Source organism: Hyperolius riggenbachi, chromosome 1 (assembly GCF_040937935.1).
Source record: "Hyperolius riggenbachi isolate aHypRig1 chromosome 1, aHypRig1.pri, whole genome shotgun sequence".
In the NCBI taxonomy this organism is placed as follows: Eukaryota; Metazoa; Chordata; class Amphibia; order Anura; family Hyperoliidae; genus Hyperolius; species Hyperolius riggenbachi.
In genome coordinates this window covers 534,436,456-534,462,030 of record NC_090646.1, presented here as the reverse complement: position 1 = coordinate 534,462,030, position 25,575 = coordinate 534,436,456, and the positions used below count along the sequence as shown (strand labels likewise).

Sequence of the window (25,575 nt, the reverse complement as noted above, 5' to 3'; positions counted from 1 at the left end):
TCGGAGCTCTTTTTGTGTGAAATTGAAGTTCCTGCAATTCCACCCTGTACCATGGATAACTCAGTGTTACTTACCAGTAAAACAGAAGCCACTGATACATTCTTAACCTTGCCCTGCGCAAATTTCTCAGCAGAGAATCCAGAGGTCCTGCTGACTTCCGAGTCCAGCCTAGCCAGTACTCATGACTCTTTGTTCAGTGAAACAGACACCAGAAAAATCTTGCCTGCCTCTGCAAACACTTCTGCAGAAATTACCTGTGTTAATAAAGTTCAACTCCCGTCTGATCCAGCAGATGCCAATAGATGCACTACATCAGTTTCCGAGTCCCAGCAATCCTGTCTAGAAACCTCAGAACCCCAGCATCTGAATCTTCCAATTTTACAAATGAATGGTGATTCAGATGCGCTAACATTGTGTCTTGATCTTCCTGTTTCTACACCTCGCTCTAGTTTCGTGAATAGCTCAGAGCATCTGCTATGTGAACCTGAAATCGCAGAATTATTACCTTGTTCAGAAAATGTTCGAGTAAATTTGCCCTGTACCATGAATTGTGCAGTAGATCTCTCCATTGAAACTCAGGTCACAGAATCATTATGCTGTCCAGCAGGTGCTTCCATGGTTTTGCCCTGCAATATGGACTGTTCAGTGATCCTGTCCAGTGAAGCTGTGGTCGCAGAGTCTTATGCTTCACCCAGTACTTGGGATACTTCAAACCCTCTGGCAGAGGAGTCTGAGGCACTGCTTACCTCAGTTGGTGTTGCAGTAATATTCACTTGTCTAGCAGCTGTTTTGGAATTACAGTCTGCTCTAATAAAACTTGATGAATTTCTGCCCAGCAAAGCAGAAGCCATTGAAATATTGTCCTCATCAGCAAGTGTGTTAGATACCTTGCCCTGTACACAGTCTGATTTAACCAATGTTGTTGAGTCTCTCTCCAGTGTTGTAACAGCCGAGGAACTCCAGCCCTGTCCTCTGAATGTTTCAGAAGTCTTGCCCTGTAACATGGATAATTCTGATTCTCTGGTCAAAATAATAGAAATGTCAGAATTTCAGTCCGGTCTGATGAGTGTTCCTGAAACCCAGCCCTGTATCCTGAAAGATTCTGGTTCTCTGGCCGCTGTGGCAGAGGTTCCAGAGTCCCCTTCCTGTCCAGGGAATTCCTCAGTTTTGCCTAGTCCGGTGGGGGCTGCTGCAATACTGACTTGTTCTGCAGCGCCTCATGAGCTCCAATCCAGTGTATTAGATGAGTCTCTGTCCAGTCCAGAGGTAGTTGTGGAGTCCCTATCTGGTTCAGTGCATACATCAGAAGATTTGTCCTGTCTTGTTAGTGCCCCTGAATCTGATTTGTTACTGACTTTGCTGGAATCAGCGACATCTAAGTCTGATCCTGCATTCTCGTGTAAAAGTCCAGTAGTTGCAAAGTCTAGTCATGATGATTTTTTTTTGGCCAGTCCTGGTTTTGGTCCTGTCTTGGCTGACCCTGAGGCTCACAGTTCCTTGACATGCCCAGAGGTTTCTCTTGTGCCAGTGTGCCCAGATGTTCTTTGTGTGCCAGAATGCCCAAGTGTGTCTAAGGTGTTAGCGTGCTCTGATGCTTCCTTAGTGGGAACATGTTCTGATGTTGCCAGTCTGCCTGCATGCCCAGAGATGGTTCTGGTCCCTGAAAGCCCTGATCTTGATGTTTGTCCTTGTGGCCCTGACTCGGGAATTGCCCTAGGTTCCATAGGGGTTCTTGATAGTTCTCCATGTGAGCCTAAGGGGCGTTCTGACCTATGGGGATCTCTTTGGAGCTTCAAGGTGTTCTGGGAGGTCTCTGAGAAAACTTGTCCTGGTGCCTTGGACTGGTTCAACAGTGGGTTTTGTGTTGGTAAAGACAGTCCCGGTGGGCATTGCAAAGGCTTTGGCGTTTTTGAACGGTTCCTGGAAGGCGGTGGGTATCGCTCAGGGAGTTTCGGAGGGCTTTCTTCTGGAAATCATGGTTCTGATGGGTGTCACACTGGGGCTTGTAGTACTGATGGGCATTGTTCTGTAGGTTCTGGTTCTGATGGGTCCAGTCTTGTGGGGACTGATTCTGGAATTCGGTCTTGCCGGGCTGTCCCGGTCATCATGAATTATCAGTCAGACTGTTTTGTTGGGAATTTCAGTTTTGAAAAGCGTCTGGAATCCGCTTTTAAGGGCGGGGGTACTGTAATGATCGCTGCTGCAGCAGGCATTGCTGGAAGTAGTAGTGCTGCAGCTCAGGTAGTTCTGATCTCTTTTCATGCAAGCTGCATAGCTTTGTCGGCCTTTCCCTGCTGTCAGCTTGTGACTGATTATCATTCACCTGTGTGGGAATCTGCATGTCTGCTCCCATTGGATGACCTCACTATAAAGATCTGCTTCCTGCAGGGTTTCCTTGGGTTTTCATAGCTTCAGTTTGAGCCTGTCTTGCTGTCGCTTCAGCCCCGTTCGTGTTTCTTGTTCTAAAAGATACTTTGCTGGTTTTGCATCATATATTGGTTCATTGCCCATATATATGCATACCAGCACGTTTATTATTTTCCTTGTATTCGTGTTACGTTGATACATCAGTGTCGCTGATGTATACGTACACGAACTGTTTATATCCTGTGTGCAGTTAGTCAGCTTTCCAGCACGTTTTGGTAGTTTGCGCGTATCGTGAGCACCCGTGCTGAGCTAGTATCCTGCTCCTGGTCCTGTTCGTGGATTGCGTTCATCTCTGCGAGGAGATAACGAATCCTTCTGAATCCTGTCCTGTTACCGTTTGTGGATTGCGTTCATCTCTGCGAAGAGATAACGAATCCTTCTGAATCCTGTTCTGTTACTGTTTGTGGATTGCGTTCATCTCTGCGAAGAGATAACGAATCCTTCTGAATCCTGTTTTGTTACCGTTTGTGGATTGCGTTCATCTCTGCGAAGAGATAGCGAATCCTTCTGAGTCCTGTTCCCTGTATTACTCCAGTCCTAGTCAGCGTTCCTGCTTATGTCATATATCGGTTCATTGCCGATATATACATATGTTAGTCAGACGTTACAAATAGTTTCATTGATAGCTGTAATTGTAATACGCTAGGAATACATACTTATTGTATATTTGTCTGTGTTACGTTCATCTATCTTGATCCGGCTATTTCCTGACTATCCTGTCCTGTCTTTGTGAGGCACGCCATCGCCGCAACGCATTGGCTGCCTCATTCCAGTCTGTGTTATTGTGGACGCTTGCTGTCACTAAGTAGTGGCTAGTTAAGCAAGCGTTCATTCTGTTTACCTGTCCTGATCTCCTCAGTTCTGGCTTATGCGCTCAGCGCTACTTTGCGCTGAGACATTATAACGAAAGCATTGTTTGTGGCTGTCAGATCTGCACCGGCTCTGTGCGCCACAATCTCCTATTGGAGTCAGTCCTCCCCTCCACTATACTAGGGATAGCCTGTTTCCTTGTGCTAGTGTGTGTACCTCCTCCACGTCAGCTCATGCGTTGCATGCTGACTGTGGAGAATACACCACCAAGCCTTACAGTCTGCTGTCATTGTATCACAGGAAGAAATATTCTTATTCTATTAAAGCTGTTTGCAGCTAGATTTGCTGTGTAAACTATCTAAACTTTAGCTAAGATATATAGACAAGTTACTTGTTATAGTTAGTTTTTCATCTCGGATCAGTATGCTTTTGGAAAGTAGGAGTAAGCTAGAGTGACCAAACGAAAACCATGCATACAAACTCCATGCAGTTATTATCCAGAATACAATTCAAACCTTGCACCCAGTGCTGGAAGAAAAGAGTGCTTGCCATTGAGCATTTTTCTGCCCATGTATATTAAAATGATATGATTTCTCTTGATTTATGAACACATCAGAGCTCTGGATAAATAAGTGTCAAGGTAAAAGCTGCTGCTCTAAGAGATGCCGATATTGAACTAGATGCCTCGGCTGGCTGTTTACATGACGACCTACATGAGAGACAATTTTTAGGACTGGGGGAAACACATCAGCCGAGCATTTACAGAGGAAGTAGGTTGACTATGGTCGGAATAAGATTGTGAGGCCTTCTGAGGGAGAGTTAAAGGATATCCGAAGTGACATGTGACATGATGAGATAGACATGGGTATGTACAGTGCCAACCACACAAATAACTATGCTGTGCTCCTTTTTCTCTTTCTCTACCTGAAAGAGTTAAATATCAGGTATGTAAGTGGCTGACTCAGTCCTGTGACCCTCACTGATAAGAAATTCCCCTTTTTATCTCTTTTTTGCTCTAAGAAGCCATTTTCTGCTAGGAAAGTGTTTTATAGTTGGAATTTCTTATCAGTGAGGGCCACACTGTAGTCACTTCCTGTCTGAGTCAGGACTGAGTCAGCTACTTACATACCTAATATTTAACTCTTTCAGGCAGAGAAAAAAAGGAACTCAGCATAGTTATTTGTGTGCTAGGCACTGTACATTCCCATGTCTATCTCATCACGTCACATGTCACTTCGGGTATCCTTTAAGTGACATGACAATATGCTCTGTACAGCACAGCAGAAGATGCCGGCGCTATATAAATAATGATTATAAAATAATAATACATATATTATGTACCCCCTGTGATGTGGTCTTAAAATGAAGCACACAAGATCTTGTGTGCTTCCCAATGACAATAAAGTCTTTGAATCTTGTCCTCGGTCTCCCTATAATTGAGAAGAAAGCATAAGAAGAACTGTACATAGATCAGGTGTGGTGGCAAGTATGGTATTGTTGGCAAAGATTGGCATGCCATGTCACACCAATAGCCCAGCTAGTCAATATAATCATGTCACCAGGTTACAGGAAATTAAAAGACAACAGTAAAATTCCAGCCTCACTCCCAAGCAGCACTCCTCTGGCAGACTCCCAGAACAGTGCTGTGACAGTGCAAAGTGTCAAAGAAGAATTCCATGTATAGCTGTCTTTACGATCAGCTGAGATACAGACAGATCCAGCCTGTAGCTATCTCCCTGTATCTCTGCAAATCTGTAACAGTTTTACACACTATCAAGTTACAGGAGAAGATGCTGATTCTTTTCTTCTTCAGTGTCCTAATTATATTAGGCAGGCTATCAATGATTTGTACAAGTTCCTGATTTGACAAGCAGATGCAAAGGTATGTCCATATATGGGTATGTCCATATAGGGCTGCACTCTGAGGCGCAATAAAAATTAGCATAAGGAGTTTTATCAGTATGTACTGTATGCTGTGGATCCTCCTCTCTTCAACTTGAGAAAAAATTAGTTCTCATCTCATTGGATACCCAAGTCACAGGACTACTAACATTGCTGACTGTTCCTGCCGAGATAGTACAAACGCAATACTTTGCACAGGAGTCGTTGGGATCTTAAAGATCTGCGGTGATGGTCGTTGTCGTCGGCGCGTGTAGCAAAACTTAATTCAGGTAATCATGTGCCTGTACCCACATTGGTAAATCATGGAAATGATCGCTTGCCGCTCAAAAAATTGCAGGTCATCAGAAAAATCACCTTTAGAGACATTGTTTCAGGAGCCATACCTCATGTGTGCGGTGCAATGGCTGTAAATTTGGAAAATTCCCCTGATTTCATAATTTCCTAAACATGTGGTGCTTCTCCAGATTAAAATAAATCCTGGTATAGTGATCAATCACTGGGTTTGGTGAGTGTTGTTTTCTTTACCGATGCTGGTCAGATATGTCAATTATCTCATAAGGGCTGGTTCAGACGGGCGTTTTTGTGGCGTTTAACGCAGCGTTTCAGACGCAGCGTTTTTTGGGATCTACTGCCATCCCATGCAAGTGAATGGGAGCGTTTAGAGCTGGCTTTTGCAGGCTTTCATGAAAGCCTGGCAGTAGATCCCAGTGTTGCGTCTAGTCTCAAAAGCAACATGCTGCTTTCAGAGGCGGTAAACGCGAGGAAACAATAGCAGAGACCAGAACTGCTAGCCTTGAACGCTTTTCAAAAGCTAGCTTTTAAACACTGGCATTTAAACTCTGGCGTTTGAACGCAATGCCAAGCAAAAGCTCAGCAGACGCCCGTGTGAACCAGCCCTAAAGGAGCCTGTGGTTATCTTTTACTAATCCTTTTCCATGATACAGGCTTACCAGTCTGGCGAGAGATCAACATACCAGGGACATCCACAAAGTAACAGTCTTTTGCTTTTATCTGTCACGCAAGGTATTCTTTCTGTGTAATTTAACTTGCATCTGTCAGGTTAATCTCTTCTCTCCCTGCACTGCTTGTCATGTGACTGCAGAATGCCAGTAACTGGTTGCTCTCAGCAGCATTGACATGAACCACCTCATCCCCAACTCCTTCAACTCATAGGTGAGGAGTGTGAAGCTACTATAATTAAGGTATTGACAACCTTGTACAATTGCTTAAAGGGAACCTTAACTGAGAGGGATATGGATGTTTCCTTTTAAACAATTTTAGTACGTCTGAGGAAGTCCAGAGTGACGAAACGCGTCACGTGCTGTGCGATGCCGGACCTGGAAGTGGGTTCATAGACGGCGTCCCCCGTGCCTCCGCATTCCTCCTCTCAGTCAGGTTGAGATATCACAACTGACATCCCGCCGGGATAACCAGCTACTGAACGGAGCCATATCCTCATTGGTGGTCATGTGAGTCAGTATCAGCTTGCTCTATTGAGTGTAATTTACAAAAGCTGTCTGATCAAGGTTTGACCTAAATTAAGGTTTGATCAGTAATGAGTGGGTACATGCAATAGCATAGAGGCATGCTTATAAAAAGGCATACGGGGTGACTGCCATGATCAATTGGAATCGGATCCACAATATATCTTGTCCGGCTTCATCACTCTGTGAGCATGGAATCATTTGGGCCTGAAGATTAAAAGCAAGTACATGTACATGCAAGTCTTTAAAAATAGGAGTGCACTCCATTAAGGACTATGTTTAGCCCAGCTTCACCACATGCTTCACTTTTGTTTGTTTAAGGGGGAGGGGGGGGGGGTTACCCTGTAATGTATGGTTTTTGATATTTAGGTTCTGGTGAATAAAATTATTGTTATGCTTAAGCTCTAGAGCTCCCTTATCTTTTCTATTGGATATATCCTTTTAAACAAGACCAGTTGCTTGTCAGTCCTGCTGAGTTCTTTGGCTGTAGTAGTGGCTGAATCACACACCTGAAACAAGCATGCAGCTAATCCAGTCTGACTTCAGTCAGAGCACCTGATCTGCATGCTTGTTGAGGGGCTGTGGCAAAAAGTATTAGAGACACAGGATCAGCAGGAGAGTCAGGCAATTGGTATTATTTTAAAAGGAAAAATCTATATCCTTCTCAGTTTAGGTTCCTTCTAACCACTTCAACCCAATGCATAATTTTCCCTTACCCCATACAATCTGTTGCTAGGACTCCATGGTCATGTAGGCGTGCTGAAAAACTGGCTATGGAAATTGACAGCTACCAGACAAGGACTGCCATTAAAGCCTCATACATAGCTGAGATTGAATTTGCCAGGAATCTAGCATGTGTAATCTGTACAAGTGTCCTCCAAAATTGATTAACCACTTCATGCCCAAGGGTTACCCTAACGGACCAGAGCAATTTTCACTTGTCAATGCTCTTACCTTTCATTTACCAATAACTTCTATAATACTTATGACAGCAAAATTATCTAAACCTTGTTTTTTTCCACACAGATTAGGCTTTTTGGGGGTGATATTTATTTTCAGTAATTACTTTACTTTCTATGCATTTTAAAGGGAAAAACAAGGAAAAAAAAATGAAAAAATACACAATTTCTCCAATTCCATCCCCTATAGTTTTCAAATAAACAATGCTACCATACATAAAACGCACACCTTTTATCTGCCTATTTGTCCTGGTTATCAAAAGATTTGAATTATGTCCCTAGTACAAAGTATAGTGACAATATATTATTATTATATTATTTGGAAATAAAGATGTATTTTTTATGTTGTGGTTTTCGTTTTCTCATTGCACACTACCAATGATTACAAGCCCTTATTAGAAAAAAAAATAAGAGTAATACACCCTCATGGCATACATATTTAAAAAAACTGAGGCTTTAAAGTAAATATTTATGCATTCTCCTTTTAATTCTGTCACTTTTGTTTTTGTTTTTACAAGTGTTTTATTTTGGTACAAAGTATATAAAAATAACAATTTTATTGCTTCTCATTCAGTTTGCAGCTAAAAAAAATCAAATGTTAAAGGCCTCAGATCTCAAACATCCCAAATTCTATTATTTTGCTTCTCACGATTAAAATGATACCCTATATATATAATCAGATAGCTTTTTGGCTATGCAATACATGCTTAACCATAAGCAGCACCAATTGATTTTTCAAGACCATTTTTTGCACCAAAAGAAATACAGTCATTCTTTCTTAGAAAAGCCCATGCAGTGTCTAAACAGTCAAGAAAAGCCATAAATGTCACCATTCTGAAAACTAGAGACCCAGGCCTACTCAAATCTACATATTTTGTATTATTTGTACTTATGCAGTTTTGCTAAAATTGTACCACAACTTTGAAAATTGTATTTTTTTACAGTTTTTTTTCAGTTTGGCACACAAAAAATTCGAATGACTTAGGCCTCAGCTCTCAAACACCCCAAATTTTATTCTCTTGCTTGTCACGGTTAAAATAATACCCTATGTACACAATCGGATAGCTTTTTGGCCACGCAATACACTGTTAACCATGAGCAGCACTAATTGATTTTTCAAGGCCATTTTTTTTACACCAAAAGTAATAGTCATTGTTTCCTAGCAAAGCCCATGGATTGTCTGAACAGTCAAGAAAAGCCATACATGTCACCATTCTTAAAACTAGAGACCTAGGCCTACTCAGATATACATATTTTTTAACATTTGTACTTATGCGGTTTTGCTGCAATTGTACCATAACTTTGAAAATGCTATTTTTTTTACAGTTTTTTCCACATTGGCAAAAAAAATAATTAAATTACATAGGCCTCATCTGTCAAACACCCCAAATTCTATTCTCTCTCTTGTCAGGGCTAAAATCATAACCTATAAACATAATCAGTGAGGTTTTTGGGCACATGACAGACTGTAAACTACCAGTAGCGCTAAAGGCCCCTTTTTTCACCAAATGTAACAATGTAATTCTTTCTTATCAAAGGTCCTGGAGTGACAGAACATTTGATACATGTCATTAATGTTACCATTCTGAAAACTAGAATGGGATCATCCCCCAGGAGCATCCTGCGCATGCGCAGTACGATATTTTCTTCTACTGCGCAATACACTCATGGAGGTGGGAGCATGATTGAGGACACGCACAGCCAGGGCCATGCAGGCACAGTCGCCGGCGAGTGGCTTTGTTGCCAGAATTGAAAGTAAGCCACTGCGGGGACCAGAGGATTGTTCCAGGACGTTGTGGGTAAAGGGCGTCTGCAGGGGGCTGTAGAAGCCCCAGGTAACTGAAACTCTTTTTAATGCTTAGTTAAGGTTCCCTTTAGGCAGGGAACACACTAGATGCATTTGTGCACGTTTTGCCATGGACGGCAAAACGTGCACGATTCTACAATGCACACACACATGCATTCACATGTGCTCGTGCACCCGCACATGTGCACGATTCTACAGTGCACACGCACCTGCTTCAGCACATGCATGCTCCCGCATGTGCTCTTTGAGGCCGACTTGTAGGGCCGATTGCCCCTGCAATTCCCGGGGGATCCATTGTTAATGTTTAACGCAAACGTTTTTCCGTGAACATTTCTGCATTTCCGCATTTGCGGCGTCATGTATTTTATGCAAATGTGTGCATCATGCAGAAAAAAAGCAGAAAGCTGTGCAATTTAAAAACACGTGGAGGTTAAGGTTCCCTTTAGGCAGGGAACACACTAGACGCGTTTGTGCGCACTTTGCCATGGACGGCGAAACGTGCACGATTCTACAATGCACACACATATGCATTCACATGTGCTCGTGCACACGCACATGCACTTTAAAGGGGAACTGAAGAGAGAGGTATATGGAGGCTGTCATGTTTATTTCCTTTTAATCAATACCAGTTGCCTGGCAGCCCTGCTGGTCTATTTCTCTGCAGTAGTATCTGATTAAAACTAGAAACAAGCATGCAGCTAGTCTTGTCAGATCAGACTTATAAGTCTGTACCACTGAAACACCAGATCTGCTGCATGCTTGTTCAGGGGCTATGGCTAATATTATTAGAGGCAGAGGATCAGCAGGGCTGCCAGGCAACTGGTATTGTCTAAAAGGAAATAAACATGACAGCCTCCATATACCTCTCTCTTCAGTTCCCCTTTAAGGCTCCCTGCACACTGCAAATCAGTTTTCTGATTCTGATTCCGATTCCGTTTCCGATTCCGGTTTTCAATTCCGATTTTCCCTGAATACATTCAACAGAAAAAACGGATCAAAAAAACGCAGCACGCAGTAAAGATTAAAAATATGAATCGGAATCGGAAGTAAAAACCGATTAAAAAGCGGAATCGGAAATGCATGCAGTGTGCAAGAGGCCTAAGGCAGGGAACACACTTGCAGGGCTGTTTTCCCCTGCAATTCCTGGGTCTTTGCTGACTTTTTGTTTGTGTTTAATGCAAAGGTTTTTCCATAGACATTTCCACATGTCTGCGTTTGCTGTGGCATGTACTGTATGTGAACATGTGTGTCGTGTGGAGAAAAAGCTGAAAGCTGAGTGATTTAAAAATGCGCATAAGTTAAGGTTCCCTTTAGGTAGGGAACACACTAGATGCGTTTGTGCGCATTCTCCCATGGACAGCAAAATACACACGATTCTACAGGCCTCGTGCAGGAAACGTGTGTCGCAACTGTTTGTTCACGGTTTGCGTTTTTCCATGCATTGTTAAATTGCACAACTTTCTGCTTTTTGCTGGACAATGTGCACATTCGCATAATGTACATGCTGTCGGAAATGTGGAAACGTTCTTGGAAAAACATACACATTAAGCACAGATGCTAAAGTGTGAACGCAAAACCTGACAGAGACCCGGGAATCGCAGGGGAAAACGGCCCTGCAAGTGTGTACCCTGCCTTAAATAACAGGTGCCAGGTGAAAAAAAGATCTATCTACCTGGGGCTTCCTCCATCCCCCGGCAACCTATCTGTCCCTCCCCACAGTTCTGCCTCCGTTGCAGATGCCGACCTCGTCAGCTCAGTATCCTTTGAGCGCTTGGCTGCGAACGTGATCATGCTCAGGTGGCCTGGGGCATATTCCCCAGGCACAGGAGTACTGTGTCTGTGCAGAACACTCCAGGCCACATGAGTGAGTGTGATCGCAAGCAGTGTGGCCATGTGCTCGCGCAGGCACAGTAGATGCTGACCTGGCAAAGTCGGCATCTGCAGCGGAGGGGATCCCGGGATTTTAGAGCTGCGGCAAGGGACAGATAGGCTGAAATAAGCCCCAGGTTTTCACTTTGAGTAAATCCGGTCATGGCAAAATCGAAATCTGGATATGCCATGATCGTGATCCGGATTTGAATCGGAGCTCCGGATTCGACTTTAGCTGTAATTATCTGTAGAATCCGTGATCACGGCCGTGATTACGCATTTGACTTTAACGTCAATAGCAAAGCTCCCATACATGCTACAATCACCAAAAGTGCATGGATTATAAAGGTGATCTAGTGGCTACAACTTAAAAATATTTTGTTTTCAAAAAGACCTAATAGTTTTTGAGAACATCTATTATAAAATTTCAAATGATAAAAGTATTCCTGATTAAAAACCGCGAAAAAACGCCGACTTTAGCAGTTAATAGCAAAGCCCCCTTACATGATATAAACACTAAATGTTCAGGATATGTTAAGTAGAATAGTGAGAACAAGGGGCAGGAACATTTTTTCAATAAGACCTAATAGTTTTTGAGAAAATCGATTTTAAATTCTCAAATGATAAAAGTATTTGTGATAAAATCTGCCCAAAATTGCCAACTTTAGCGGTCAATAGCAAAGCCCCCTTACATGATATAAACACTAAATTTTCAGGATATGTTAAGTAGAATAGTGAGAACAAGGATCAAACATTTTTTTTTTCAAAAAGACCTGATAGTTTTTGAGAAAATCAATTTTAAATTCTCAAATGATAAAATTATTAGTGATTAAAAACCGCCCAAAACGCCAACTTTAGCGGTTAATAGCAAAGCCCCCTTACATAATATAAACACCAAATTTGCCAGACATGTTAAGTAGAATAGTGAGAACAAGGTTCTCCTCCTTACCTTGCCCACTGGAAGCCACTCCATTATGCAACGCACTGTTGTTCCTTCTCCCCTCTCCATAGTGACAGTATCAGTTGCTCATGCTCACATGTCGCTATGTGTCTGTATGCATGCATATGCATTCCAGAACTGCCACTGTTGCTATAATGACCCGATGGCTATGGGCAACAATAGCTTTGTTTGTGTGTGTGAGAGAGCACCATGAGGTCTTTTAATCATGGCCAAACAAAAACAAATAAGAACTAACCAAGCTCCATCCATCAGAAACCCTATTGGCCTTTTCACACCAGGGGGTTGATGCCTGCACTAATGGTAACATTGCCATGTGCTAGCAGTGCACTGCGATTTTACCGGCACTTATCTAGTGTATGTTGCGTGCAATGAGCATAACCCAAGTTACCTTGATAAAATGCTTATCGCTGTAGTAATGTGCATTAAGCTACATGTATAGCACACACTACATTAGTAACTCTAGGTGATAGAAGTTATAACTAATATTATGAGTCATTGCAGTCCACAGTTTTTTCTGTGCGCTGCAGTTTTATTGCTGGTATGTGCATCTACTCCTATGTACAATAGGTTATGTTCTAATGCAATACATAGCCTTTCTGTTGCTACTAGCGCTGTTAAAACAGCACAGGAGATTTGGGCGCAGTTGACACCACCATAGGCTGTAATAGGAATTATGGCCACAGCTGCGCTTACTGAGTAACTTTGGCGCCGTCAGTAGACGAAGCTCAAATTACTGTAAAGACACTGTTATTCGACTGGCAGCAATTGCTGGAAGCTGGATTATATCATTCCCCACTATCCATGGCGGCCTGGAGGGGGAATAGTAGTTAACGCTGCCGGGACTTGCAGGAGCAAAGTAAGCAGTATATCGGCATTATCCTGTGCCCATATCTCCCGGCGGCAGATTCATAGGTATGCATCCAATTCCTACCATAGTCATAGTCTAATGTCGCTTCCGTAGTTTAAGGCAAATTTTGTGGGTCCCAGTTAACTTACCTGTATGTTTTTTTGGATTCCCAAAGAAACCCCACACAAGCACAGGGAGAATATACAAACTGCAAGATGAGTGCTACCCACTGCGCCACCATTCTGCCCATTTAATAGAAATGGTCCATTCCGTACACTCTGTTGTCTGCTGCATTAAAAAGGAACACACCGAATACAATGCATTGGACACGGTGAGGGTTCCCTCAAAGATAAAAATAATGATAATTACTAAAACGTGCTTACTGAAAGGACCACTATCGCAAAAAAATTGTAAAATTGAAAATACATGTACAGATAGTCCCCGGTTAACGAACGAGATATGGACTGTAGGTTCTTTCTTAACCTGAACCTGTTCTTAAGTCGGAACACTGTGCTATCTTTGTCCCCTGTACCTCCTCTGTGTCTCCGTGTGCCCCCAGTGTCCCCCTCTGTGTCGCCTGTGCCCTCTGTACCTGCTTATACAAGTTTAAAAGCCATGTATTCTTTTAATTTTTTAAAATCGAATTACTCAAAAACTACAAGTCCAATTTGAAAAAAAATTGTTTTGACTTGTTCCCATGGAAACACAGAATCCATGTCGTTCGTATCGGCGGGTTGTTCGTAGGACGGGTGTTCGTAAGTCGGGGACTACCTGTAATCGCATACAAAAAAGTATTCCACAGTAAAATGAGCCATAAACCATTTTTCTCCTAAGTACAAATCTGACAGAACTGACAGGTTTTTGACTAGTCCATCTCCTCATGGGAGATGTTTTTGTATTTTGTCTATCTTTTACAATAGCAATCACTGGAAGGGATCTATACAAAGATGCCTGCCCCACCTCCACACACACACCTACCTATTTGCACACTAGATTGGCAATTGGACTGAGCAACTGCCATTCACTAAGTGCATTTGAAATAAAGAAAACCCTGAGAATCCCCCATGAGCAGATGGGCTAGTCTAAAACCTGTCAGTCCTGTCAGATTTCTACTACCTACTGTAGGTGACAACAACATAGGAGAAAAGTAATATATAGCTCATTTTACTCTGAGAAAATGTATTTCTTATTTGTATGTGTTTATGTGTGCTTTAAATTCTACCATTTTCTCGATAGTGCTCCTCGAAGATGAACTATAGTTTCCTTTACAACACACCTTATTTTACTCAAAATGTTGGGAGCTAACAGTGAAAGACAGCACTGACAAGAACATATTTAGTTTAAATAAATCGAAGATTTATGTGTTATGGTGTTTTAATGTAATGTTATTCAGTTGATTAATGCATAGCTATTCACCATGTGGCAAATAGGGAGTTATTATGCTCGTAATAAATGAAGTCAAATAATCATCAGAGTCATTTGTGTGTAGCAGTAGCCCTAGGTTGTTTTGTTCAGTGAGCATTGTACGGATCATATTTTGTATATATTGTTTTTACTTTGGACATCGCTTTAAATGATCACTTGAGTTCTTCAGCAACAGCACAAACCACAAACTTTAAATGGGCTCCATCAATCTTGTCTGGCTGATTTCAGAATCTGCTGGATTTTTTTTTAACATTTTCTCTCCTGAGCCATGGATATTGACCAACACATAAATCATTAGTGCCTGCGAATTTTCACCTCCAGGCAACAGTTTGAGCAGGGCCTGGTTGTGGGCCCGCAGATGTCATTAAATAGGCATTTAAACAGCATTTATGAGTAGCAGTAGATTTGCACATTTAATGTCTGCTGGGGATGCCTGGGTAAAATTGGAGAGTCAGAATCCCAGGCTGCAATTTGTGATTGAACAGTAATGCAAGAATACCAGAAGAAAACTATTTCTGTAGCGAGAGAACAAGCTACAACGGCAATGAATCCATGTAGCTCTGGGCACTGTTTTCAGTTAAAACCAGATAAAAAGGTCAAGGTTTATGGTATGAAAGTAAAAAAGCTCTTAAATTAAGTTATGCCTGCAGCAATGCCTACTTGCTTCGTTAGGGTAAAATATCCCCCAGAGTCATGTCAAACATTTAAGCACAGGTTCTTTTACAAAGTGCTGGCTCTATTCCTCCCTGGTCCCCATTCTGTTTTTGGCTTAAAGGGAAGTATAATGGCTTTAGTTCAACTTATTTTTTATAGGCTTACAAACTGAAGCCAAAACTGAAGCTGTATATCTTTTAAAGTTTGTTTATGTGGAATTTTTAAGCGCAGCACATGATCAACAATGCAGTTAATGTGTGTTATTTATTTAGCCCCTTTGCTTGCTCACCACTTAGAGGTTACTTTAACGCTAACTTAAAATCAAAAAGGGCACATAATGTGTGTAGGGGAAGCTGTTTGGTTCCTTACTGCACCTCCCATGCCCCGGCGTCTTCCTTCGTTCTCCGCTAATAATCCAATTCCGCCTCTTCTTGTTCGGCCCGGTCGGTGACCTCCGACCCATACACACCGTGCTACACATGGGCAGTATGCCCACTAGGGCACTTTGTGACCATGAAAATGTGCTTACATCTATAACGTTGCCGGGGAGCATGGTTACATGGGACATGGGAGGTGTCGTAAGGATCTGCACAGCTTCCTATACAAACATTAGGTGTCCTTTTTGAATTTAAGTTATTACTAAGGTATCCTTTAAACAACACAGGATTGTCAATAGGATGCAAGTAATTCTGAGACAATGCAGGATTATGCAAATTTTGTTTTGTATATTGTATATTTATATGAATATAACCTCAGCAGGATTTGATTGGTCCATTTTCACGCTGTATAAATGTGCGTAAAAAAATTAACATACTCCTGAAATATTTGCATTTCACTGATGATCAGTCCTAGTTAGCAATACCTGAAAAAAAGTAGTTATCAGCCCCTCCATCTTCCTAACACTGCAATGTGAAATGAAAACAAATGATTTTATATGCTTATAGAAACCTCTGCAAAAGGTATTTACCTTCAGGTCGAAGTTATAAGTCTAGCAGGGTTTCAAATGACAGATGATATAAAAAATAAAAATATAGCTCTCATACCATGAATCAAGTGAACTGCATTTTTAGGAAATTAGGGACATTTCTGGATATCAGTGAGCTAAGGGTGAGTTAGAGAGCCATTGAATTTTGAGGCATCCAAAAAGGTGTGGAATGGTTCCCTGTTTGCCTGCCCCATTGCTTCTGTCTTCTCTCTCCCTCAACAATGACTGTTTCACCAAATACAGAGTGGCACAGCTTCTGCAACTGTGGCATGGTTACCTGGTAGGCTTTTCAACATGTCACTCTGCTCCGCACCACAGCACAGCAGAGGGCATTTTCCATTGTGAGGTCCTGATCCAACTGATTATTCGGTCTAATTTGAGACCAGTATGAATTGTTTAATTCCTCATATAACTAAATAAGAAATGTATACACAGATGGAATTGGCCCTTATAATAATGAGAAATCAAAAAAGAGCCGGTAATTGCTCCTGAAGAAGTGTCAATCTCGGCCTAAAAATGAAAGATCTCTAATATACGTCAATAGAATATGGATACTCACTTCCTAGATGGGATAGGTGGATGCCAATGTCAAAAGGGAGTTGATCCAAAGACATTACAACAAAAGTTGTTTAGGTGATACCTTTAACTATACAAGATTTCTTTGCAAGCTTTCGAAACCTTAAGTTTCTTCCTCAGGCATGTTTCAGAACTGATAGTAACTATCAGATAAAGGAAACTGTCTAGTTTCTGAAACGCGTAAGCGATTGGCAGAGAGGAGTGACGTCACCACCCATCTGACTCTGAGGGCCGGACTTCCTGTTTCCTATGTGGAACACGGAAATCAATGTTCCAGAACCGGGTCAGTTGACCCTGTGCACTTGCTATACGGAAAATCCAGCGCATAGACTCCTAATCTGCCGCCGGCCAGGGCTATTGGGATTGAGCGGTCCTGGGGAAATCCACGGTAAATCTCTACTATGGATGTGGTAAGCTCCACATATTATATTGACTGAAAGCAACTCATGCTTGAGCAACTGCGGCTAAGGCTATCAGCTAATCTACAGTTTACAGTACAATGGCAGGAGAAGTTCTGCATCTTATTCACCATTTAATTGAACTTCCAATAGCACGGTGGAGTATAGCTGTATGTGTGTGACATTGTGGGAGAGTGGAAGCAGGATCCTGCTTATTAATTTATTAACTTATTTTAACTGTTATTCTTTATTTTGCTAAAACTAACCATTAAATGTTATATACTATTCTTCCATATGGTGTATGGTCTCAATAGTCCATAAGCGCACCCTATAGTTACTATTTATTCATATACAATTTGTGGTTGGGGGCACCACTTTTTTAGGGTAGCAGCTAGCCAGAAATGAAATCTGTCCTCCGGCGCAAGAACCAAGTTTTGAATTAATGTTTCAGAACTGGATCAGAACCATTTATTCTATGATCCTTACATCCTGCTGTTGTTAGGAATTGTGTGGTACATACTGTATATTTATTTAATCATAATGTATTGTAAGAAACAGATAAAGTGTACTTTGTGGTTTTCTTCTGGCTGTATACTTTATATACATTTTAATTATGTTGTTTTGTCCTTTCTAATTAATAAAATGTAAATTCTTTTTAATTCACTGGATGATCTGACCTAAGACATTCTTCCTTTCCTTGTAACATCATAATATGTAACTTATATCCAAATCTATCCCCATTAAAATCCCATAAACAGACATTATTTACGTGAGACTTTTATCTCTTTGAGAATGTGGGGACAGTAACATGCATTACATCAGGGCTGGGCAAAGTATTTGGCCCGCTGGCATTATAAAGGTGGCCTGCCACTAGCGGCCCGGATTCTTCTCCCTCTATCCTCTCCCTCCCACCATCCTATTAAAGTTGCGTGCAGCACGCAACAACACAAATACCTCACCCAATCACTCGTTCCAGTGGCAATGTCCATTGCAACAGCGGCATCACGTGACATGCCATCATTATGTACCAGAGTGACACCGCCATTGCCATGGAGACCATCACTGGAACAAATGATTGGGTGAGTTAAAACCAATCGCTCTCTGTCTGCAGGGAGGGGGGAGCAAGCAAGGGAGGGAGAGAGAGAAAGTTGCAGTGGGCCACATTGAAGAGTAATGTTGCCCGCTCCTGCAAAGGTTTGCCCACCCCTGGTGTAGATTTAACAAATATGTGTATTAGGGATGTTATTCCATGGTTCTGAAAAAAAAAAAAGTTTCTCAGATCAGATGGTTAACTGTTCTGACTAAAACATAAATAAATAAATATAAACACAACTTTCACCACTGCCTGCTAATGATACATTTAATAATCAGCTCTTCAGTTTAGTTCCATTTTCTTTTCTTTTATACTATTTACAATCTTAAACTAATTGCATGGTTTGTTGTTTTTTAACAGACAAAAGAAAAACAAAAGGTGGCAAAACAACTGAAACTGGAAGAGGAAAGAGATACTCATACAAACTAAGTCAGGAATACAACATAGAGACTGTTGTGGTTGCTGACCCAGCCATGGTTTCCTATCACGGAGCAGAAGCAGCTAGGAAATTTATCCTCACTATCCTAAACATGGTAACTGTCTGCAGTTATAGCACATCATTCCAATGTTGATAATTTTCTCTAGGTTTCATCACTCAAAAATAATTCTAGGTCAGGAGTGAAATGAGTAACTGAGCTGCTTCTTTCATCCAAGAGCACTAAGGAACAACTATCAAAGAAACTGTTTTTCTGTAAACCCCACATACATATAGAACTTTTAGCCAGCAACACTAAAATGAGACAGAGGTCTCTCAGTACAGCCTGTGTGAAAAGAACAGTCGTGCTGTTTTTTTAACAAGTTGTGTCGGCATCGAGGGGAAGGGGAAGTCAGAGCTGCACTGTACTCTACCTTTAAACTGTTTATTTTACACTGTATAGCAGAGAGAAACAGACAGACAGTAACTTCACTGGATGATTATTTACACACATTTGAAGCTGTATTTCTGCTTCATATCATTCTGAACAGATTCCAGTCACAGTATTAGATCCAGTGAAGATTGTTTCTGTATGCTGGATGTGCTGGGCACAGTCCTCCATAGTAGTGCCCACAGTGAGAACCGTTCTCTGTAAATGTCATATTTTCTTCATATAACAACAACAACAAATAACATTTGTAAAGCGCTTTTCTCCCATGGGACTCAAAGCGCATAAGCATGGCTCCGACCATCATGGTACAGAGGAAAAATTTTATAAATCTGGAAATGCCAGGCTAAACAGGTGGCTTTTTAGTCTGGATTTGAATAGCTCCAGGGATGGTGCTGTCTTCTTTACTGGGTGTGGTAGGGAGTTCCAAATAGTAGGGGCAGCATGACAGAAGGCTCTATCTCCAGATTTTTTGAGGTGCACTCTGGGAGTGACCAATATAAAACATGAAAAGATGAAAAAAAGCCTTTGTATTGCAATTTGCTGGTAATTGCTGGAAATATATTTGACATAATGACATTTAGAATTTTAGTTAACTTTAATAGTTGTCCGTTACTACACATTTTGCTCTTTTATTCAGCTGTGTGCTACTTTTCTCTCATGGTCACATGGTATCTCATGGTCACATGGTCATGTAGGGAAGAGAGGGTGTGCTCATTTACCTGAAGCTACACCTCTCTGACAGTTTATCTGTTTGTCAGCCTCTAATGGGTGACATGACTTCAGACTGAAGATCTGTCAATTTTGTTTTTAGCAGGCACGTGATTTTCTTTTTATTTTGCAAATAATTTGCCATTTATTTTTTATAAAAATGTTAAAATCCTATAAAATAAAAACCCAGCCTTAACTTTTGCTTTAAAGCTCACCCAAACCACTATCAGAGTTCTGCAGCTTGCTATTCTGAATACAATTAGATCTTATAGATTAGTTTGGGGACAATAGAGAAACTGGAAATTTGGGTACCGGAGGCTCCGGGGAAATTTGGGCAGGTTTAATGGAAAATGTATAGCTAACAATGGCTACAAATATCAGGTGTCCAAACTTCCCTGGCGCCCAATATTTAAAATGTTTTTGTGGTGAAGGCAGTGTGTATATCTGCGGGTTTGCAGGGGGGGGGGGTGGTTACAGTTGGCCTGGAGAGGTCGGTTAAGAAGGGGGGGTTGAATAGGGTGAGGCAGCAGAAGGGATGTTGGTTATGGGGTTAGGCAGTGTCGGGGGGGGGGGGTCATTATGGTTAGGCATCAGTAGGGGGTTGGTTAGGGTTAGGCAGTGGTGGGGGTTTTGTTAGGGTAATGCATCAGTAGGAGTTTGGTTGGGGGGGGTTGTTAGGGTTAGACATCAGTAGGGGGTTGGTTAAGGTTAGGCATCGGCAGGTCGAGTTGGCAAGGCGTTGGTTGAGGGAGGGTTTGTGTGAGAATAGCGTTAGGTTTAACAATAGTAAAATATCTGTAAAATTGACTGATATTTTACCGTAGGAATTAGCACTGCCCAACAGTAGAATATCAGTAATGTTACCGATACTCTACTAGATATCTCTTTAGATCTCCTATGTTATATGATCTCAAAAGAGCCACAGAAGCAAATGAGACAGGCCTTACTAAACACAACAGGTAAGGTCTATATCTTGGCAAGGATTTTGCTGCTGGGGTTTAGTAAGAGGCCATATCGTGACCCTTCACCATTTAAAAAATAATGAACACTATTGCCTTCTTAAGACAGAAATTATATTCAGTGTTGCGTTTTAGTATGTTTTTGTCTCTTTTAGCCCCTAATTATACTTTCTTAGTGGTTCTGAGTCACCATGAGCTATCTGGTTATTCTGTAAACATAATGAAATTACCTTGACTTTGTGTAAGTGACTAATTTCTTAGTTATACTGCCCTCCTTATGTTAAAGCACTATATTATTGTTTAGATACAGGCTGAAAAGTAGGATGAAACTCAATCGTCATCTAGGTCTAAAGAAATAGGGGGAGATTGTATGTGTGTGTATGTGTGTGTGTATGTGTGTGTGTGGGTGGGGGGTGGGGGGGAGTGATGTCAGTGTGAAAAGATGGTTAATATCTGAAGGATATAATTTGAAAGCTATAGGATTCCATTTTTTTCACAGTGCCTTTTTTCGACAAAAAGAGAATACAAATAAAACCAATGACTATCTTTCTAGGTATACAACCTCTTCCAGCACAAAAGTCTAGGAATACAAATGAATCTTCGAGTTACAAAACTGGTTCTCCTTCATGAAACGCCGGTGAGTGAACATCTTTGCATAATATTGGTTGTCTTGTTGATAATTGAGTCAGGTCATGGTTTTCGTGTGCATCTTCTCATTGGTTCACCTCCTGTCCTCCAGCTCACCTTCTTGTTGTTTCTAGCCCTACAGATATAACAACCAATGGAACTTTTCTTGTATTGTAAGGCTGGTCAGTGGTGCTGGCTGCCCCATATATACAGACATGGTTGACCATTTGACAAAACATTTTTATTTGCAGAAACTCTGGGAAACATAAACATGCTGCTCATAGTGTGTGAAAAATAATTCGTTGACTTCAGGCCGATCCCAGCCATTCTGTTTTATTTTAAGATACTGCTATTATCTCTGGATCTCCCAGCCAAGAAACCTGCTTGTTTGTGAACGCCTATCCAGACTCATTTAAATAGCACAAGTTAAAAAGCTGGCTACAGAGGGTTTTTAAACTTTTGTAGCTGATAATATTTGATGAAAGTGAAACCGTGCTCATTCCCTTAGAAAGCTTAAAAAAAGCTGGACTAGAGGAGGTGCTAAAGAGGTATAACACAATTAGATTGTACATATGTACTGATCACATCCAGCAAGGAAAACTGCAGAAATATGATTGAATAGGTTTTGCTAAACGGATTGGTCGCTATGCCAACTCTGCACCCTACATTGCACCGAAAAAAGGGTGCAAGGTCAGTGTATCTACTGATCATAATGAAAGCCCTGGTGAGGCTGACAAATCAAATTACTTTCATTTTTTGAGATTCCGCATTTTTCCTATTTAAAACAATACTTGAAGTGCTTTCAATGTTGTTTATTGCATGTATGAGCCCCCACCCCCACAGATGCAGGGGCTGCAGTCCCTATTGTTATGCCCCTTGGAAAGAGGATAGGGCGGGCTTTATCAGCCAGGGTTCCTTGAGGACATTGCAGGGGTTCCCTGGCTTTTTTCTGCATCCAATGAGACTGGCCTCAGTTGGAGGTTTGAAAAAGTACCTACTTGGCTCCTCAATTACACGAATGGCTAAATTGGGAGTCAGTATAATAAGGAGTGTAGTAATAAAGGGGAGAGCTATAATTTGAGGGAACTATAACACAACTTACTATAATAGGGAGCACTATAGTGGAGGAACACGGATTGGAGGGCTAAACAAGGGGTCTGTTACAGTTACAAAAAAGTTTTTAGCCACACATTCTTTTACAAGCAGTGCCTCCTGCAAAATAAAGTCCTACTCCCTCCGCTAATACAAGGGTTCCCTGAGATCCAAAAATTATTTGAAGGGTTCTTACAGGGCGAAAAGGTTAAGAAAGACTGGGTTAGGGTTAAACACAGGAGAAGGGAAATATAAGTGTTAGGCAGAGTAAATGTTAAGAACTTAGAGTTAGGCATAGGCTAGGGGACAGGGTATTTTGTTAGACACATGATATGAGAGAAATTAGTGGTAGGCAGAGGGCAATTAGAGCTAGGCAAATTGCAGGAGACCTACCACAGAATGCTGGGGCTGGGCAAGGCTAGGGATAGACAAAGAATGTGAGGGGCTTAGGGTTAGTTGTGGAGAGAGGTTAATGCTAGGCACAGCATGGTGTGAAGCAGGGTAGGCAAAGGGCTCTGGGATTAGTTATTGGGTTAGGTATAGACTGCTGAGGGGAATTTAGGGTTAGCCACAGAGTAGTGGAGGAAGCTTATGTAAAGCACAGGAAAGGCAGGTAGGTTGAGGATTAGGCACAGAGTGGTGTTGATGGTGCAGTAGAGGGAAGAGATTATTGGGGGGTAGAGGGCTTGTAAGCAGGATATGGTGAAGTCGGGGTGTGACGACAGGTTAGTGTTAGGTGTGCCATCATGTGTAAAGCCAATTATTATATTTAGAGAAGTTACAAGTGTTATTCAATCCAATGCCTAGTCCAGTGTCAGTTTACACATTCAAGATTAAAGCACTTTATTGTCATTGTGTAACACAACAAAAGTACTTTTCATGACAGCAGCATATGTTTCATCAGCTATAACATTGTCTGGGCTTCTTATAGGCAGATATGTACATAGGACACCATGGAGAGAAGATGTTGGAGAGCTTTTGTAAATGGCAACTTGATGAATTTGGGAAAAAGAATGATGTCCAAATGGAGATGTCAACAAGCTGGGCAGAGGAATATTCTGCTGTGGATGCTGCAGTTCTCATAACAAGGTATATTAAATGTCTGTGCTTTGTATCTCAATATGTGGTGGTTCATTCACTCAGCACAATCTGCAAAAAATGATGACATATCACACTGCTGACACTTTATAAAGGCCTGCTGGCTGAAACGTGTCTTTTTGCTATTATGGTGAAATAAATTATTGCTACAATTGCACATAAATCCAGGTTTAAGACCTAGGGCTTGATTCACAAAGCGGTGCTAACCCAGTTAGAGACTTTAGGCATGATAACCATTGCACCACACTGGTGAAAAGCCAGTTTAGGCGTGATAAGTTTAGGCGTGATAAGTTTAGGCATAATAAGTTTAGGCATGCTAAGTTTAGATAAGTTTAGATCGCGCGCAAAGTCCTGCACGCAAAGCAGCGCCATTAAACTCTATGCGAAGTGCACCAGACTTTGCTAGCGCAAAACTTTCGATCAGCTGTGCACTGCGGTGCTAACCCAGTTGGTGCTTAAACTTATCACGCCTAAACTTATCACACCTAAACTTATCATGCCTAAACTTATCATGCCTAAACTTATCGCACCTAAACTTATCACACCTAAACTTATCACACCTAAACTTATCACACCAAAACTTATCATGCCTAAACTGAGTTTAGGCGTGATAAAGGGCTTTTCACCAGCGTGCTAACTGTTAGCACCGCTTTGTGAATCAGGCCCCAAGTCATCCTTTCTCCTTGCTGTATGTACCTGCTCCTTTGGAGGAACCGGGTGTTGACTGGTTGACTCCCTGATACTGACATTACTCAAAAAATTCGGTAAGCACCATCAACACAATTAAATAAATGCTGAGAGTATACAGGATATGTATAAATATCTAGCCATAATACAATCCAAAATGTGCAGAACGGTGTGAAACAAACTGCACTATTGAGGAAAAGAACACCTCAAAAACATACCGAACCAAACTGGAATAGGCAAAAATAAATCCATCTTTATTGAAAAATCACAAAAAAATCACGTATAATGGAGGTAAGGGCACGCCATGGGGCTATCCTTCTGAGGGATCTTTATCATATAATTTTTTCATTCTTTACCTGTCACTGCCGGTTTACTTCCTTTGGGCATCTTTACCACATGTATTATTCTAGCAATTGTTGGTCTATTGTGCACAGTGATATCATACTACTGGTTAACCATTTCCCAGCTATTTGCACTATTATTATACTATTCCTTAGTTTGCCTTTTATCACATATTTGTATTTGTTTATTGATATTGCACTTTACATACTATTTGCACCTTATGTATTCCCTTATGCTGGGAATACACGTTTCGTTTTTGCCTTCGTTTTAACCTTCGATTCGTTCGGTAAACGAATCGAGTGTTGAAAACGTATGTGAAAATAGTCATAATCTCATTATAGTTTCGATTAATAGACCCCAAAAACGAACGACTAGTGATCGAACATGTTTGATATTATCTCTCTTTATCCATCTAATCGAGCCATTGGTAGGCTTGATGGCTGTTCAGATCGATTATATATTCGTTTATGCCGTCCGTCCCTGTACTACGTTTCGTTTCTATGCAGCTGTCATGATCGCTGCTGCAGCAGGTATGGCTGGAAGTAGTAGTGCTGCAGCTCAGGTAGTTCTGATCTCTTTCCATGCAAGCTGCATAGCTTTGTCTGCCTTTCCCTGCTGTCAGCTTGTGACTGATTATCATTCACCTGTGTGGGAATCTGCATGTCTGCTCCCATTGGATGACCTCAGTATAAAGATCTGCTTCCTGCAGGACTCCTCGGGTTTTCATAGCTTCAGTTTAAGCCTGTCTTGCTGTCGCTTCAGCCCCCGATCGTGTTTCTTGTTCTAAAGATACTTTGCTGGTCTTTGCATCATAAATTGGTTCATTGCCAATATATATGCATACCAGCACGTTTATTATTTTCCTTGTATTCGTGTTACGTTGATACATCAGTGTCGCTGATGTATACGTACACGAACTGTTTATATCCTGTGTGCAGTTAGTCAGCTTTCCAGCACGTTTTGGTAGGTTGCGCGTTCCGTGATCACCCGTGCTGAGGT

General features: G+C 41.5%; 1 protein-coding gene across 1 annotated transcript in view; it reads left to right on the top strand.

The window, feature by feature from the left end:
• ADAMTS19 (ADAM metallopeptidase with thrombospondin type 1 motif 19) overlaps positions 1-25,575 on the top strand; it is a 245,618-nt gene that overhangs the window by 57,388 nt on the left and 162,655 nt on the right. Inside the window, exons 4-6 of the mRNA XM_068256553.1 lie at positions 18,558-18,730; positions 21,284-21,367; positions 23,381-23,538. Of these exons, the coding sequence (XP_068112654.1) occupies positions 18,558-18,730; positions 21,284-21,367; positions 23,381-23,538 (415 nt within the window). The remainder of the gene's footprint in view (positions 1-18,557; positions 18,731-21,283; positions 21,368-23,380; positions 23,539-25,575) is intronic.